At 40.9% G+C, this 18,461-nt stretch overlaps 1 protein-coding gene across 3 annotated transcripts in view; it reads right to left on the bottom strand.

Moving 5' to 3' along the window:
• Positions 1 to 18,461, bottom strand: part of LOC122539702 (zinc finger protein Aiolos-like) — a 223,098-nt gene that overhangs the window by 174,107 nt on the left and 30,530 nt on the right. For all 3 annotated transcript variants that reach the window (XM_043674701.1, XM_043674703.1, XM_043674702.1), the window contains exons 2-3: positions 11,176 to 11,227; positions 9,769 to 9,882 (exon numbers count right to left, since the gene is read on the bottom strand). In XM_043674701.1, the coding sequence (XP_043530636.1) occupies positions 9,769 to 9,882; positions 11,176 to 11,224 (163 nt within the window). In that variant the 5' untranslated portion in view covers positions 11,225 to 11,227. The remainder of the gene's footprint in view (positions 1 to 9,768; positions 9,883 to 11,175; positions 11,228 to 18,461) is intronic.

Here is an 18,461-nt window from a genome sequence, read left to right as displayed (position 1 = left end):
TCATATTACTATATGGGATAGATCTTTTCTGTGTTGCTGGTTTAAATTCAGCAGGAGAGTTTACCCTGTGTCGTAACAAAGTGCTAAATAAAATCTTTCACATGGGCCATGAATACAAATTTTTTTTATGTGCAGTTCAGGAGTTTACTAATCTCACCTGGGTCACTGTGGTCTGCCAAGGGTGAGTCAGAGTAGAGGGCATTAAGGGAAAAAAGGTAGCAAGCATGGGTTGGGAAGAGATGCACAGGACTGTGAAGGGACATGGAGTTTGGGTGGACGGATGCAGATTGATATAGATGGCATGGGAGACATTGAGGTAAGTAGAGGGACATTTGTTGGCATAACATAGCATGAATTCAGTTGGGGTGGTGGATAGAGAATTTTGCAGTATGAGGTTAATAACTACAACTTCCCACAACATGCTTTCGTACTGCTGACATCCCCTGTAGCTACCAGTGAACTCTCTTTGGGGGCTGCAGCCTGACTTCTCTTAATATCTTAACCCATGCATCAGAACATAAATTAGACAATCTGGGGTCCTTTTCTCCCAAAGTCAATTTTTTTAAATTCATTCAATGGATGGTGTCAACACCAACTAGTTAAGCAATTATTGCCTATCCTTAATTAACCTTGGAAAGTGATCATGAGCTGCTTTCTAGAACTGCTGCAGACCATGGAATCCACAGTACTGTGAGGGTGTTCAAAGCTTTCGATGTAAAGAAAATGAAGAAATGGCGATATATTTTCAAGTCAGGATGGTGAGTGGCTTCAAAGGAAACTTGCAGGTGCTATTGTTCCCACACTTTAACTGCCCTTGTCTTTGTAGGTGGTACAGATCAAGGGTCTGTAAGGTGCTGTCAGGAGAACTTTGGTCAGCTGCTGCAGCATGTCTTATAAGCAGTACAGACTGTACTGAAGTGTGTCAGCATTGAAGGGAATGAATATTGGTGGTAATCAAGTGGGTGGCTTTATCTGGAGGATATTGAGCTTTTGTATTATTAGAGCTGCACTCATTCAGACAAGTGAAGATTATTCCACCATAGAGACATAGAGATGTACAGCATGGAAACAGACCCTTTGGTCCAATTTGTCCATGTAACCAGATATCCTAACTTAATCTAGTCCCATTTGCCAGCACTTGACCCATATCCCTTAACCCTTCCTATTCATATACCCATCCAGATGCCTTTTTAAATGTTGTAATTGTACCAGCTTCCACCATTTCCTCTGGCAGCTCATCCCATACATACACCACCCTTTGTGTGAAAAAGTCTCCTACGTCCCTTTTTAAATCTTTCACCTCTCACTCCAAACCTATGCCCTCCAGTTCTGGACTCCCCCCCCCCCCCACAGAGGGAAAAGAGCTTGTTTATTTACCCTATCCATGCCCCTATTGCTTTTATAAACCTCTATAAGGTCACACTTCAACCTCCAATGCTCCAGGGAAGACAGCCCCAGCCTATTCAGCCTCTCCCTATAGCTCAAACCTTCCAATCCTGGCAACATCCTTATAAATCTTTTCTGAACCTTTTCAAGTTTCACAACATCCTTCCAACAGGAGGAAGACCAGAATTGTGCACAATACTCCAAAGTGGCCTAACCAATGTCCTGCACAGCTGCAACATTACCTCCCAAGTACTATACTCAATGCTCTGACCAATAAAGGAAAACATACCAAACACCGCCTTCACTATCCGATTTACCTGCAACTCTGCTTTCATGGAACTATGAACCTGCACGCTAAGGTCTCTTTGTTCAGCAATAGTTCCCAGGACCTTACCATTAAGTATACAGATCTTTCCCTTATTTGGCTTTCCAAAATGCAACATCTCACATTTATTTAAATTAAACTCCATCTGCCACTCAGCCTATTAGCCCATCTGATCAAGATTCCATTGTATATTGAGGTAACCTTCTTCGCTATCCACTTTCTCCAATTTTGGTGTCATCTGCAAACTTACTAACTATATCTCCTATGTTCATATCCAAATCATGAATATAAATGACGAAATGTAGTGGACCCAGCACCGATCACAGGCTTCCAGTTTGAAAAGCAACCCTCCACCACCACTCGCTGTTTTCTACCTTTGAGCCAATTCTGTATCCAAATGGCTAGTTCTCCCTGTATTCCGTGCTCTTGATTTGTGCCCGAATTATTTACAATAGAATTGCCAGCCTTGATAATCTCTTGATATTATTCACAAGCTTTCCAAATTACTTGTTGCACCTGCATACAAACACTTTGCAATTCATGCGTGAAGTCAGCCTGATCCCTCTGCATCTCAGAGTTTTGCAAGTTCTTCTCATCTAAGTAATATGCTTTTTTTTATTCTGACAAAATGGACAGTTTCTATTTTCCCACATGATACATCACTTTTCAGACCTTTGCTCATTTACTTAATTTATCTAATCATGTAGCCTCTTGACGTCCTTTTGCAACTTACTTTCCTACCTATCTGTCATCAGCAAATTTTGCAACCATATCATCAAGTCATTTGCATAAACTGTGAACAGTTGAGATCCCAACACAGATCCTAGCGACACATTTGTTACATCTTGCCAACCTAAAAGAGACTTATTCATGCTCTCACTCTCTGCTTCCTGTTTGCCAGCCAATCTTCTAGCCACGCCAATATTCTACACCCTATCTGAGCTTTTATTATTTCTAATCTTTCAACTGGTCTTTCGTCAAATACCTTTTAAAATTCAAGTTCAGTACCTCTCTGGTTCTCCTTCATTCACAGCATATCTTACTTCTCAAAGAACTTCAATAAATTGTTTATAGATGATTTCCCCTTCACAAAGGTTGACACTGCCTGATTACCATAAATGTATCTAAGTCTCTTGCTATAATTTTCTTCTCAATAGCTTCTAACATTGTCTCTCTGATAGATGTTAAGCTAACTGGTCTGTACTTTCCTGCTTTCTGTCTCCCTCCGTTTCTGAATAAAGAATTCACATTGTTATCATGTAATCTAATGGGACCTTCCCAGAATCCAGGGAGTTTTGGAAAATTAAAACCAATGCATCAACTAATTCAGTACTGACATATTTTAAGATACTAGAATGCAGTCTATCAAGACCAAGGCACTTGTCAACCTGCAGCTCAACAATTTACCCAGTACTACTTCTCTGGTAGTAGTAATTCCTGAGTTCTTCCTTCCATGCCATTTCCTGACTCACCAACTTTTTATCTTCTGTAGTGAAGACCAATACAAAAGCCTCTTTGCTCATGGTTGCCTAGCAACCCTTTCTGAGCTTTGTTTCTCTTTTCACAGATGGATGTAGTCACAAGGAAGAGAACCCCAGAAGCTGCAAGTTTCTTTCTCCCTTTTCTTTCAACAGGAACTTCTTGGAATTGGATAAAATTTCCAAATATCAGTATTTCTGGCTCCTGTATAAACTCCGGAAAGGAGAACTCTGAACCTATAGCCAAGTTCATTTCAATCCAAACAAAAGAGCTTTCATCAGTCTATGGCTGCCAGCAAATTCAATTTTATCAATAATAAAACCTGTGAGAATTCATCAAATTCTCTCTTATTTTCAGAAACTTGGCCAACACGGGTGTTTTTATTTTCCAAATGATGTTTCTTTCAAACATCATCTCTACAAAGTCAGTTGTCTTTTGTGTTGAGTGTGAATGTTTTAATGAAAAAGGTTATAATTCCAGATTACAATTTAAATGTTTGCCACTTTAAGCAGGTTATTTTGAGTTCATTAGGGAAGCTTGATGAAATCTTTTACTGTGAATGGTTGTACTAAAGGAGATCAAATGCCATTTTGGTGATTGAATGAAAATACTTATATTAATGGTGAATAGAGGGCTTGATTGGCAGCAATGTTAAGGACGCCCAAGGCAACAACCTGCCCAAAGTGCTGCCACTTCTACTTGATGGATCCTGTCAGTAAGGCAGCACAGTGGCACAGTGGTTAGCACTGCTGCCTCACAGTGCCAGAGACCCGGGTTCAATTCCTACCTTGGGCGACTGACTGTGAGGAGTTTGCACATTCTCCCTGTGCCTGTGTGGGTTTGCTCCGTTTTCCTCCCACAGTCCAAAAATGTGCAGGTTAGGTGAATTGGCCATGCTAAATTGCCCGTAGTGTTAGGTGAAGTGGTAAATGTAGGGGAATGGGTCTGAGTGGGTTGCGCTTCAGCGGGTCGGTGTGAACTTGTTGGGCCGAAGGGCCTGTTTCCACACTGTAAGTAATCTAAAAAAAAAAGTAAGGCAGGAAAACAAAGGAATGGTGCTGGTTGTGTCTGGTACATTGTAACCTATGATGCTGTGACTTTGCTTGTCAGTCCATGATGTAACTCCTGAGGAGAAAGTGAGGTCTGCAGATGCTGGAGATCAGAGCTGAAAATGTGTTGCTGGAACAGCGCAGGTCAGGCAGCATGCAGGGAACAGGAGAATCGACGTTTCGGGCATAAGCCCTTCTTCATGATGTAACTCTCCCAATTTTGGCACAAGCCAAATGGTAAAATGGTGGACTTTACAGGGTTGACAGGGCTGAGTTTGCCATTGTTGATTTCAGTGCTTCAACTGATGATGAATGGTAGATCCAATTCAATTCCTTTCTTTTGACTTTCTAACAGTTTCATGCAGCTGTGTAGTTTGCTAGGCCATTTCAGCCATTTGATTGTGGGTCTGGAATCACATGTGGGACAGACTGGGTAAGGATCCATATCCTTCCCAAAGGGGTTTGGTAAACCAGATGGATTTTTACAGCAATCAAGAAAGATTATATTGTTATTATTTGACAAGCTTTAAATTGTAAATTTTATTGAAGTCAAATTTCACTATCTACCGCAGTGGTATTTAAACCCATGTGTGCAGAGTTTTAGCCTGGGTCTCTGGATTATTATTCCAGTGACATTATCAGTATAATACCATCTCTGTTTGCAGAGCTAAGAAATTTACAAACTCTACTGTCTCAGCTTCGGAGCAGAACTTCAGACCATTGATTTCTCTTCTGTGTCATTAACTCCCAACACTAAAATCAAAACCTGCTGCAGGCTCCTTCTCTAATGCATACTTTCTTAATTTTGCAAAACTGTCCTGAAAGCCTAACTATCATGGCCTCCAATTTCCTAATTAATCTTCACTCTTTAATCAAAGTTTGCGTCACCTAGTCACTACTTCCAGGATATCCTTGTTCTGCATTTTATTTTTTCCAACAATAATCATGTCCTGGAGTGACTCTTGTTTTTTCATTACATCTCTCAACTCCACAGCTCAAATCAGCTGCAATTTATGAATATTCTTCTTTTCTAATCTCACCTCTTAAAATGATATTTGTGAAGCCAATTTCTCTGAAACAATAGAACTTAACTTTACGGGTCTCATGTAAACAGATTAGGCAAAATTGACTATAATGTTGAAAATCACACAACACCAGGTTATAGTCCAACAGGTTTATTTGGACGTGCAAGCTTTTGCAGCACTGCTCCTCAGGTAGATAGCAGAGTAGGAGCAGACTCCACTAGATACCTGATAAAGGAGCAGCGCTCCAAAAGCTTGCACTTCCAAATAAACCGTTGGACTATAACCGGATGTCGTGTGATTTTTAACTTTGTCTATCCCAGTCCAACACCGGTACCTCCATATCTTGACCATAATGGGGCATTACAAACAGGGTTTTGGCAGCAATAGTGGAAAAACCATAATCCAGGTAATCTTTTTCTTTATTCCTGCATAGGAAGTAGGCATCACTGGCAAGGTCAGTATTTGTTGCCCATCTGTAATTGTCTTTTAATTGACTGGCTCTTTACACTACTTCAAGAGGATAGTTAGAAGTCAACCACATTGTTGTGGGTGTGGAGTCTTTCCCCAAGGACATGAGTGAACCAGATAGGTTTTAATGACAATCAAAAATTGCTACATGATCACCCGTGCACCAGCTTCTAATTCAAAATTTCATCAAATTTAAATTTCACCAATTGCCACGGTGCAATTCAAACCCATGTATCCTGAACGTTTGTCTCAGACAGTGACATACCACAATGCCAACATCTCCCTAGCTGCGTAACATATGCCTGTCTCTGTGTTATTCTGCCAGTTAAATTTTAATGCAAGTTCTCCTGTTCGGCTCACATCTCACTGGTCCAAACACTGTCCTCAATGGATTAGATCTCTTGGAGATTGCCTTTAATTGATGCCAGGCAAAAGTAAGGACTGCAGATGCTGGAGATCAGAGTCAAGATTAGAGTGGTGCTGGAAAAGCACAGCAGGTCAGGCGGCATCTGACGAGCAGGAAAATCAACATTTCGGGCAGAAGCCCTTCATCAGAATTCCTAATCCTGTTAATTGATGCCCTCTGGCAGGGTCACAAATAGTGTCCCAAAACAGTCACTTCCAGGTTCCTGGCTGAACCAGGAAAGTTCAGTCTGTAAGTATGGAAGCAGCCACTCAAATATCAGTAGTGGTAGCAAGATCAAGATGTCCAGTTTTCTTTGTTTTGCTGTGCTTAGTGCTATCTTACACTGGTATGATGTAAAGAAACTCACTGAAAATCTGGTGAAAGTTTCTAATATTTCCACAACCGAGACCAAACACTAACTGTACAAACAGGGTTATAGTAAACTCAGAAATAAGAACGAGAATCATTTAGGACTGGCTTCCAATTAACACTGTTTAAAGGATTTATAGCAGAGAAACAGGCCATTCAGCCCTACTGATTCATAGAGTTAGAGAGAAGTACAGCATGGAAACAGACCCTTCGGTCCAACTCGTCCATGCTGCCCAGATAGCCTAGCTTAATCTAGTCCCATTTGGCAGCACTTGGCCCAAATCCCTCCAAGCCCTTCCTATTCATATACCCACCCACATGCATTTAAATGCTGTAATTGTACCAGCCTACACCACTTCCTCTAGCAGCACATTCCATACCCACACCACCCTGTGCATGAAAAAGTTGCCCTTTAGGTCCCTTTTATATCTTTTCCCTCTCACCCTAAACCTATGCCCTCTAGTTCTGGACTCCCCCACCCCAGGGAAAAGATTTTGTCTATATATCCTATCCATGCCCCTCATGATTTTATAAACTTCTATAAGGTCACTCCTCAGCCTCCAATATTCCAGGGAAAACAGCCCCAGCCTATTCAGCCTCTCCCTATAGCTCAAATCCTCCAACCTTGGCAACATGCTTGTAAATCTTTTCTGAACCCTTTCAAGTTTCATAACATCCATCCCATGGGAGGAAGACCAGAATTGCGCACAATATTCCAAAGTGGCCTAACCAGTGTCCTGTACAGCTGCAACATGACTTCCCAACTCCTGTACTCAATGCTCTAACCAATAAAGTAAAACATACCAAATGCATTTGTCACTATCCTATCTACCTGCGATTCTACTTTCAAGGAACTATGAACTTGCACTCCAAGATCTCTTTGTTCAGCAACACTCCCTAGGACCTTACCATTAAGTGCATAAGTCCTGCTAAGATTTGGCTTTCCAAAATACAGCACCTCACATTTATCTAAATTAAACTCCATTTGCCACTCCTCAGACCATAGGCCCTTCTGATCAAGATCCCATTGTACACTGAGGTAACCTTCTTCGCTCTCCACTAAACCACCAATTTTGGTGTCATCTGCAAACTTACTAACTATACCTCCTATGTTCACATCCAAACCATTTATATAAATGACGGAAAGTACTTGACCCAGCACCGATCCTTGTAGCACTCCACTGGTCACAGGCCTCCAGTCTGAAAAGCAGCCCTCCACCACCATTCGCTGTCTTCTACCTTTGAGCCAGTTCAGTATAAAAAATGGCTAGTTCTCCCTGTATTCCATCCATGAGATCTAACCTTGCTAACCAGTCTCCCATTGGAACCTTGTCAAACGCCTTACTGAACTCCATATAGATCACGTCCACCGCTCTGCCCTCATCAATCCTCTTTGTTATTTCTTCAAAGAAAAACTCAGTTAAGCTCATGAGACATGATTTCTCACACCAAAGCTATGCTGACTATTCCTAATCAGTCCTTGCCGTTCCAAATACATGTAAATCCTGTCCCTGAGGATTCTCTCCAACAACTTGCATACCACCGATGTCAGGCTCACTGGTCTATAGTTCCATGGCTTTTCCTTACATCCTTTCTTAAATAGTGGCACCACATTAGCCAACCTCCAGTCTTCCGGCACCTCACCTGTGACTATCGATGATACAAATATCTCAGCAAGAGGCCCAACTATCATTTACCTAGCTTCCCACAGAAGGGGGACACCTGATTAGGCACTGGGGATTTATCCACTTTTATATGTTTCAAGACATCCAACACCACCTCCTCTGTAATATGGACATTTTTCAAGATTACACTGTACTAATGCTCCACATGAGCCTTCTCTACTTTCATGTAATTGACAAAAGGACCAAAGGTAAGATGAGATTAGTTTTTTTTTAAATAATAAAATGTATAATGGCCTCCTGTGCTGTACAATTCTATCAGTTTAACTTCTTAATAGAACAGTGAGTTTCACATCCTCACCATAGAAGGTTCTTCCTATTGAATTCTCTATTGGGCTTATTAGTGACTGTTTTATATTGATAATCTCTAACTTTGTATTATCCCTCAAGAGGAAATATATTTTCTGTATGTCCTCCGTAAAATCCTTAACTTTCATCAGGTCACTCCTCACCATTCCCTAATTGTAATTTCCTTACAATTATAACCTCTTAGTTCTAATATCATACTTATATTTTTGTAATATAGACAGCAAAGAGTGCTAATTCAAAGCGTGATCCTCTGCTTTTGAAAAACATTAACTTTTTAAAACAAAACATAGATGGTGAATGGGTATTTCTGTAGTGCCACACAATTATCAAATAACTCATTTTAACCTGGTTCAAGAGAGAGTAGGTGCTCTTATGGCACACCAGGTAGTGATCCTGCCTCCAAGACAGATGTTTCAGGTTAATTAACCATTCCAGGAACTAATGGCCAAATATGGTGTAAAAAGGTTAACAAACAACAGGTGCAGGACAAACTCAGCTGGTCTGGCACCATCTGTGGAAAGTGAAACAGATTTAACATTTCAAGACCAATGTAACTTTTCTTCAGAACTGAGTTTCTCCAATTCTTTGTTTTTATTTCAAATTTCCAGCATGTGTACATTTTTAAAAAGTAATTAACTTGACGAACACCATATAATTCCTTCCAATACTGCAAGAGGCATTAATGGCAGAGAGGATTCTCAACCAGTCATGTTTGATTCAAAATAGCACCCTTCAGGTTTTTGCCTGTGGCTTCAAGCTAGTGACTTTTTTTTCCCAGGGGAAACAACATATGAAAGCATGCAATTTGCCTGCCTCATGTGTCACCCGATGCAAGGAGTCTTCCAAGTCCAATTCAAAACTGATGGGCCAGGCCAGGCCACACATGATACAGAGGCTTCAGCTGAATAACATGTAGAACTGCCCAAATTGCCAAAAACAAGCACATTATGTTACTTCAAAATTCAATTGCTTAGAAATACTTAAATTTTGAGGGCCAGTTCCATAGGACCTAATCTGACTATGTAAACTACTTATTCTAGTCAGGGTGAGTTTTGCCAAGTTTCACACAGGCTAATAGCGGGAGTATCATATAAACTAAGGACATGCACCTCACTAACTGAATTACTTTTAAACAATAAAGCAGCATTAATGGATGGCAGTTCTTGAGAGGGGCCCATATATGCCACCAAGATTGAATTAAACATCCTGACAACCATCTGATAAAATAATCTGATAGAAGTTGGTTCTTTTATTTGATTTATGATCTTACCAACAATGGTATTAGTGTTGAGATGTTCTTGATCACAAAGCTCCTGAGGGTCAGAGACATCACTCTTCTTTGAGAGATCTGAAACTTCTCTTACAATGGGGATTGTCTCAACATCTAGACAATATAAAAAATATCCTCATGTACATTACTGTGGAATGTGTACATATAAACATCAAAGTCGCCAAAACAGCCGCCTTCTGTTTTAAACTTATAGAACTAACTACCTACCAGTGGCGGATAAATCAGAACATTGATCATATTTTTGCACAAAAGTGGTAGTAACGTCAGATGAAAGTTCTGGGCCTTAAATAGATTTTTTTTAAGAAACTTTCTACACTCAATAACAAATTAACAATTTCAGATTATAAACTTTGCATGCCTTTATTCAGGAGGCAGCTATTAATAATGATGCTGCTTTTCCCATTTCCATTCCTCTGGTTCATCTTACTTAGCTTTGTTGGTACCATTACCACCACCTTATCCTTTGTTGTTGTTACTATTATTTAATCTCTTCAGGCAGACTTTCCCTTTTGTTTATTCAGAGTGACTTTTCTCCCTCTTCTTGTTTAAAGCTTGATACAAACATTTCTGACAAAGGAACACCAATCCCAAATATTAAATAGTTATCTCCCTACAGATGCTGCATGCCTTCCTGAGTACTTACAACATTTTCCGTTTTGTCTCAGGTTTCCAGCATCTGCACTATCTCCCTTTCATCCATTACTATTTTTTTTAAAAATGCTAACATTTTAATAGTCTCCACCTAGAGACAAGAGGTGGGGGGGCAGAAGAGAGTTACCAGGATGTTGCCTGAGAGGCTGGATAAGACTGGGTTGTTTTCTTTAGATCAAAGAAAGCTGAGTGGCGATCTGATAAAGGTGTATAAGATTATGAGGGGCATGGACAAGGTGGATAGAAAGCAGGTGCTCCCCTTACTTGAAGGGTCAGTAACAAGGAGGCATAATTTTAAGGTGAACAATGGGAGATTTAGAGGGAATTTAAGGAAAATGTTTTTCACCCAGAGAATGATAGGGTCTGGAATGCACTGCCTGGGAGAGTACTTGAGGTGGGAAACCTTACAACTTTGAAAAAGGTACATGGATAAATACTTGAAATGTTATAACATTAAAGGTTATGGGTCAAATGCTGGAAAGAGAGATTTGTGCAGATAGATCAGCGTAGACTCAATGGACCAAAAATTTTATTCTTTGCTGTGTGACTATGACTTTCAGCTAGATTCACCTCTGAAACAGAATGATAGTGAGTTAGGATGGCGCCAGCAGTTGAGTTTCCAAATGTAAGTACATCCTTATTCTAAAACATTTCAGGCCTTTAGGTTGAGAGTGTCCTAAACAGATATTATTTTCAAGAGTAACACGCTAATAATTCAAGTAAGGGCAGCATTACCTTCTGGTTGAGACTTTTCTTGGATCTCTTCTGTTCCCACGTCAGACATTTTCTGAAACAGAAAGTTTTAAAATTTAGGAGATAACTTCCAATCTTAATATTTTCTAAATACATCACTAATGACACTAAAGATAGTTAGTGCTGTCATTAATGGACAGAAATTTTTGTACCATGGTAATATGAACAAATCTAGACACTTTAGATAATTCTTAAGTCATAAATGACATTTTTTACATTGCTAAATTAATAGAACATAGAACAGTACAGCACAGAACAGGCCCTTCAGCCCACGATGTTGTGTCTACCATTGATCCTCATGTGAGGTAAACCTAATGTACAAACTCTCAAATTTCTGTGACCATATGCATGTCCAGCAGTCTCTTAAATGTCCCCAATGACCTCGCTTCCACAACTGCTGCTGGCAACACATTCTATGCTCTCACAACTCTCTGCGTAAAGAACCCGCCTCTGACATCCCCTCTATACTTTCCTCCAACCAGCTTAAAATTATGACCCCTCGTGTTAACAATTTCTGCCCTGGGAAAAAGTTTCTGGCTATTAACTCTATCTATGCCTCTCATTATCTTGTACACCTCAATTAGGTCCCCTCTCTTCCTTCTTTTTTCCAATGAAAAATGTCTGAGCTCAGTCAACCTCACTTCGTAAGATAAGCCCTCCATTCCAGGCAGCATCCTGGTAAACCTCCTCTGAAACCTCTCCAAAGCATCCACATCTTTCCTATAACAGGGCAACCAGAACTGGACACAGTATTCCAAGTGCGGTCTAACCAAAGTTTTATAGAGCTGCAACAAGATCTCATGGCTCTTAAACTCAATCCCCCTGTTAATGAAAGCCAAAACACCATATGCTTTCTTAACAACCCTGTCCACTTGGATGGCAATTTTAAGGGATCTATGTACCTGCACACCAAGATGCCTCTCTGTCTCCACACTGCCAAGAATCCTGTCTTTAATCCTGTACTCAACTTTCAAGTTCGACCTTCCAAAATGCATCACTTCGCATTTATCCATGTTGAAACTCCATCTGCCATCTCTCAGCCCATCTCTGCATCCTGTCAATGTCACGCTACAGCCTACAACAGTCCTCTATACTGTCAACGACACCTCCAACTTTTGTGTCGTCTGCAAACTTGCTAACCCATCCTTCAATCTACTCATCCAAGTCATTAATAAAAATTACAAAGAGTAAAGGTCCAAGAACAGAGCCCTGTGGAACACCACTCAACACTGACTTCCAGGTAGAATATTTTCCTTCCACTACCACTCGTTGTCTTCTGTTGACCAGCCAATTCTGTATCCAGACAGCTAAATTTCCCTGTATCCTATTCCTCCTGACCTTCTGAACGAGCCTACCATGGGGAACCTTATCAAATGCCTTACTGAAGTCCATATACACAACATCCACCGCTCGACCCTCATCAACTTGACTAGTAACATCCTCAAAGAACTCAATAAGATTTGTGAGGCATGACCTGCCCCTCAAAGCTGTGCTGACTGCCTTTAATCAAGCCATGCTCTTCCAGATGGTCATAAATCCTATCCCTCAGAATCCTTTCTAACACCTTGTATACGATAGACATGAGGCTGACTGGTCTATAATTGCCGGGGATTTCCCTATTTCCTTTCTTGAAGAGAGGAATTACATTTGCCTCCCTCCAGTCCTCAGGTATGACTCCAGTGGACAGCAAGGATGCAAAGATCTTCGCAAGCGGCGAAGCAATCACAATAGAACATATTTATGTACATACATCTGATAATTTTCTGTAGCTTTTATAGTTATGATTTCACAGCCAGACAATTTGCAACATTTAAATTTATTCCCATAGTCAGAAAGCTTTGCCATGGGGAAGAATTGTTTTCGTTTTGTTTACAAATCTACTAAAATTATTCATGGAAATTTAATAATTCACTGTCATTGGTTAGTTATTATCTGATCATATATTTTACACTTTTAAGCTACTGGGTAGAGGGAGCATGGAAGAAGATATTTAATGACAATCAGATCTGGGCACTACTGGAACTGAACTTCACAAAACCACCTCTTCTAGTCTACTCCAACTAGCAATTTAACATGCAAAACAATTAAGAAAAGACTGAGAGATTTCACAGAATGTGGATACTTGCCCTAGCAAACACAATCCGTATGCCAATTCAGTAGAAAAACCTAGCCAAAAATCAAAACCACTTAATATATCTTTATTACTACTCTTCAATATGACACAGCCTGACTCAACATGACTGTGGCAGCTGCCTCCAATACCACAGTCTTTACAGTAATCTTTCAGAATATCAGTTCCAGTACAGTAAACAGAAACACTTATGCACAGTTCATTTCAACATCATAGATCCTTCTAAATAATGTACAGACAGTCATAACTGTAATTCTCAGAATGCTCCATAAGGTGGTATCATTGGGATTCATTCACAGGATCACAGAATATTTTTCAGAGAAAGGGAATGACATTTCTGCTCTGCCGTGTGGATACTTTGGAAAATTGTGTTTCTTGACAGTGCATTGAGAAAATTCAGAAGATTTGCTTGCATCTTGTTGGAGAGAAGGTTAGCTGCAGGTGGGTGGGTATTTGTGTTGTCTGCCAATGGAGGCGTTAGTAACTTGTGAAGAACCTTCCAAAAAGGAAACTCATTCTTAGTCACGGTCATAACAGAAACATTGACCTGTAGGAATTGTAAAGGGATACGATAGTTTCCCAGTGCCACCAGAATGTAGCAATGTGACTTTATTCTCACTGTTCCTTGCTTTACTTTGAAGTTGTCCTATCTACAAGATGTGTCACTGTCCTGCAACAAGGTGTGTCACTGTCCTGCAACTCTCAGGCCCATCGACAGAAATCAAAAACCATTGAGCTCTCAGACTCGGATCCAAAAAGGCAAAGCCAGCTGTACACCTGATGCCAGTTCACTGACCAGCCCAAGGGACCTGGTGTCAGTCCATTGATCAGCCCATAGATCTGGAAATACTCCATTGGTCAGCTCAACAGATGTGGTCCTAGCTCATAGGATTTTAACAGATGTGTTCAACTAGCCAATGACCAGTATAAGGCACTGATGGCTTTAAGATGAAAAAGTATTGAATACAATCTGAAATTTACAATTTGTATTAGTTATGGTGACCATGAGCGACTCGATTCTGACTTTTTTTAAAATCCATCTGGTTCGCTAATGGCCTATAGGGAAAAAAGTCCATTGTACTTACCTGGTCTGACCTACATGTGACTCCAGCTACCACCCACCCCCCCCTTCCCCTTCCCTATAGTAATGCAGTTGAGTCTTAACTACCCTTTGAATGGCCAAGCAAGACACTCAGTGATATCAAAAGGACAAAAGGGTAACTAGGGAGAGAATAGAGCCCCTTAAAGATCAGCAAAGCAGCCTATGTGTGGAGCCACAAGAGATGGAGGAGATACTGAACGAGTATTTTTCGTCAGTATTTACTGTAGAGAAAGACACGGGGAGTATAGAATGTGGGGAAATAGATGGTGACATCTTGAAAAATGTCCATATTACAGAGGAGGAGTTGCTGGAGGTCTTGAAATGCACAAGGTGGATAAATCCCCAGGACATGATCAGGTGTACCCTAGAACTCTGTGGGAAACTAGGGAAGTGATTGCTGGGCCTCTTACTGAGATATTTGTATCGTTGATAGTCATAGGTGAGGTGCTGGAAGACTGAAGGTTGGCTAACATGGTGCCACTATTTAGTGGTAAGGAAAAGCCAGAAAATTACAGACCGGTGGGTCTGTCATCTGTGGTGAGCAAGCAAGTTGTTGGTGGGAATCCTGAGGGTCAGGACGTACATGTATTTGTAAAGGCAAGGACTGATTAGAGATAATCAGCATGGCTTTGTGCATGGGAAAACTTGTCCCATGAACCTGATTGAGCTTTTTGAAGAAGTAACAAAGAGGATTGATGAGGGCAGAGCAGTAGGTGTGATCTATATAGACTTCAGTAAAGCGTTCGACAAGGTTCCTCATGGGAGACTAGTTAGATCTCTTGGAATTCAGGGAGAACTAGCCATTCGGATACAAAACTGACTGTAAGGTAAAAGACAGAGGTGGTGGTGGAGGAGGGTTGCTTTTCAGACGAGAGGCCTGTGACCAGTGGTGTGCCACAAGGATCAGTCCACTACATTTTGTCATTTATATACATGATCTGGATGTGAACAGTAGAGGTATAGTTAGTAAGTTTGCAGATGACAGCAAAAGTGGAGTGGCAGTGGACAGCGGAGAAGGTTACCTCAGATTACAACGGGATCTTTACCAGATGGGCCAATGGGCTGAGAAGTGGCAGATGGAGTTTAATTTAGATAAATGCAAGGTGCTGCATTTTGGAAAAGCAAATCAGAGCAGGACTTATACACTTATTGGTAAGGTCCTGGGGAGTGTTGCTGAACAAAGAGACCTTGGAGTACAGATTCATAGTTCCTTGAAAGTAGAGTCGCAGGTAGATAAGACAGTGAAAAATACATTTGGTCTGCTTTCCTTTATTGGCCACAGCATTGAGTATAGGAGTTGGGAGGTCATGTTGTGACTGTATAGGACATTGGTTAGGCCACTGTTGGAATATTGTGTACAATTCTGGTCTCCTTCCAATCAGAAGAATGTTGTGAAACTTGTAAATCTTTGCTGAACCCTTTCAATGATGCTGCCAAGGTTGGAGGATTTGAGCTATCGGGAAAGGCTGAACAGGCTGGGGCTGTTTTCCCTGGAGCGTCGGAGGCTAAGGGGTGACCTTATAGAAGGTTATAAAATCATGAGGGACATGGATAGGATAAATAGATAAAGTATTTTCTCTGGGGTGGGGGAGTCTAGAACTAGAGGGTTTGGCTTTAGGGTAAGAGGGGAAAGACATAAATGGAATGTAAGGGGCAACTTTTTCACACAGGGGTGGTGCATGCATGGAATGAGCTGCCAGAGGAAGTGGTGGAGGTTGTTACAATTACAGTTTTTTAAAGGCATCTGGATGGGTATATGATTACAAAGGGTTTAGAGGGACATGGGCCAGTGCTGGCAAATGGGACTAGATTAGATTAGGATATCTGGTCGGCATGGATGAGTTGGACCAAAGGGTCTGTTTCTGTGCTGTACATCTCTATGACTCTTTGACTCTAATAAAAACATACCACATCCTTTAACCCATTCTACATAATGCATTCAGTAGGAACCTACAAGGCCCACATTGAACTTCTGCACTTTTTTTTCTTAAAAGTCCAAAGTTTTGTCATCACTACCCTATCAGAATTCTACTCTTAGTCTGCATTACAACTGCCTACTCATCTTTCCATTAGTTTGCCAAAAAGGCACAAAGTATTGGTCATCAATATTTGATGAGGAGGATATTAAAAGTTATTGCATGAGTTTTGCTGTAAAGACTGAACAGCTGGCTTGAGCTGTGTCATAATGGAGCTTCTTGCTGTCACTACTATCTTAAACCCAGTACTGATTAGAATATTAATTACTTTTATACTCATTTGCATTGTCGACAGACAGATAGCTCTCTCGCTCTCTACTATAGAGCTGGGGAACTCCTTGAGTTTAGCAGCATCCAAGTCCAATTTTTTCTTAGGTATCACAAGTTGTTGAGTATACAAATTCAGAACATGATAGGAAAAATGTTGGAAAGAACAGAAAATGAAATGTCTCTTCATTCATTCTTTAATCAGGGAGTACAAACTGATGAATTCCAAATTCAGTAGTGAGTGCGAGTGATAGTCCACTCCTGATAATACAAAGTTTTCTTTAATAGCCGGACAGATTTGTACTTGCACAGTGCTTTACATTACCACTGACTTCTCAAAGTTTTTCACAGTTCATGATGCACCTTAAGAGCAGTCAAAGTTGTAATGAATAAGTGCAACAGCCAAAATGTAAATGCCTACAAATAGCAATGTGATAATGACCAAATATTCTGCTTTTTTTGTGTTAACCAAGTGATAAATATTGGTCAGGTTACCAGGGTTAAGTCTCCAGCTCTTCTGCTGAATGCTGGCATGAATCTTTCACATTAATCCAAAGACAGATGGAGCCTCAATTTAATGCTGCATCTGAAAAACAACACCTCTGACAATGCAGTGCGCCCTCAGTACCAACATTCCAAACAGTGCAGTGCTGTTTCAGTACTGACACTCCTCAACAGTGCAGTGTTCAGTCCGTACTGACCCTCCAACAGTGCTAAGCTCCCTCAGTACTGACCCTCTGACAATGTAGTGTTCCGTCTTTTAAAGGAGAGGAGAAAAAGAGGACTGCAGATGCTGGAGATCAGAGTAAAGAGTGTGGTGCTGGAAAAGCACAGCAGGTCGGGCATCTGAGAAGCAGGAGAATCAAAATTTCGGGCATCAGCCCTTCAGCAGGAATGAGGCTTGTGGGCCGGGGGTCTGAGAGATAAATAGGAGGAGGATGGGGTTGGAGAGAAGGTATCTGAGAATGCGATAGGTAAATGAAAGTGGGAGAGAAGGTGAGAGGTCAGACACTGATTTCATCAGTTTCACATTTCCCCTCCCCACACATTATCCAAGTGTCAAGCCTCCAACCTGACACCACCCTTTTGACCTGTCCATTGCTTTTCCCATCTATCCACTCCTCCCTCCTATCTGACTGAACACTTTCTCCCCCACCTTCATCTACCTCTCGCATTACAGACCAGTCAGCTTAACATCTGTGTTGAGGAAATTGTCAGAGTCTGTATATCAAAAGTGTGGCAACTGAACACCTTAAAAATGTTCAATTAATCAGGGAGAGCCAGAATGGATTCATGACAGGTTTCATGATTCATGTCTAACAAATCTCAGTGAATTGCTTGAAGACGTCACTAAGATAGTGGACAGGGGAATGTCTATGGATGTTGTTATATAGACTTCCAGAAGGCATCTAATTAAAATTCCACGTAAAAAATTTAACTAAGGCAGAAGCCAACAGAATTGAGTGTGAATTACTGACATGGCTGGGAAAATCAGAAATTGCTGGAAAAATTCATAACAAAAACTCACAAAAAGTGCCAAATAACTGCAGATGCTGGAAATCAAAAGAAAATTGCTGGAAAAACTCAGCAGATCAGGCGACATCTGTTCTCATGAAGGATCACTGGACCTGAAATGTTAACTCTGCTTTCTATTCAAAGTTTGTGAGAAGATTTGTAGCTCGGGTGCTCGTTGTTGTGGTTCTGTTCGCCGAGCTGGGAATTTGTGTTGCAGACGTTTCGCCCCCTGTCTAGGTGACATCCTCAGTGCTTGGGAGCCTCCTGTGAAGCGCTT

The sequence above is a fragment of the Chiloscyllium plagiosum genome, chromosome 33 (genome assembly GCF_004010195.1).
Source record: "Chiloscyllium plagiosum isolate BGI_BamShark_2017 chromosome 33, ASM401019v2, whole genome shotgun sequence".
Lineage (NCBI taxonomy): Eukaryota > Metazoa > Chordata > Chondrichthyes > Orectolobiformes > Hemiscylliidae > Chiloscyllium > Chiloscyllium plagiosum.
Note: the sequence above shows the minus strand (reverse complement) of the source record. Positions and strands in the feature narration are given on the sequence as shown.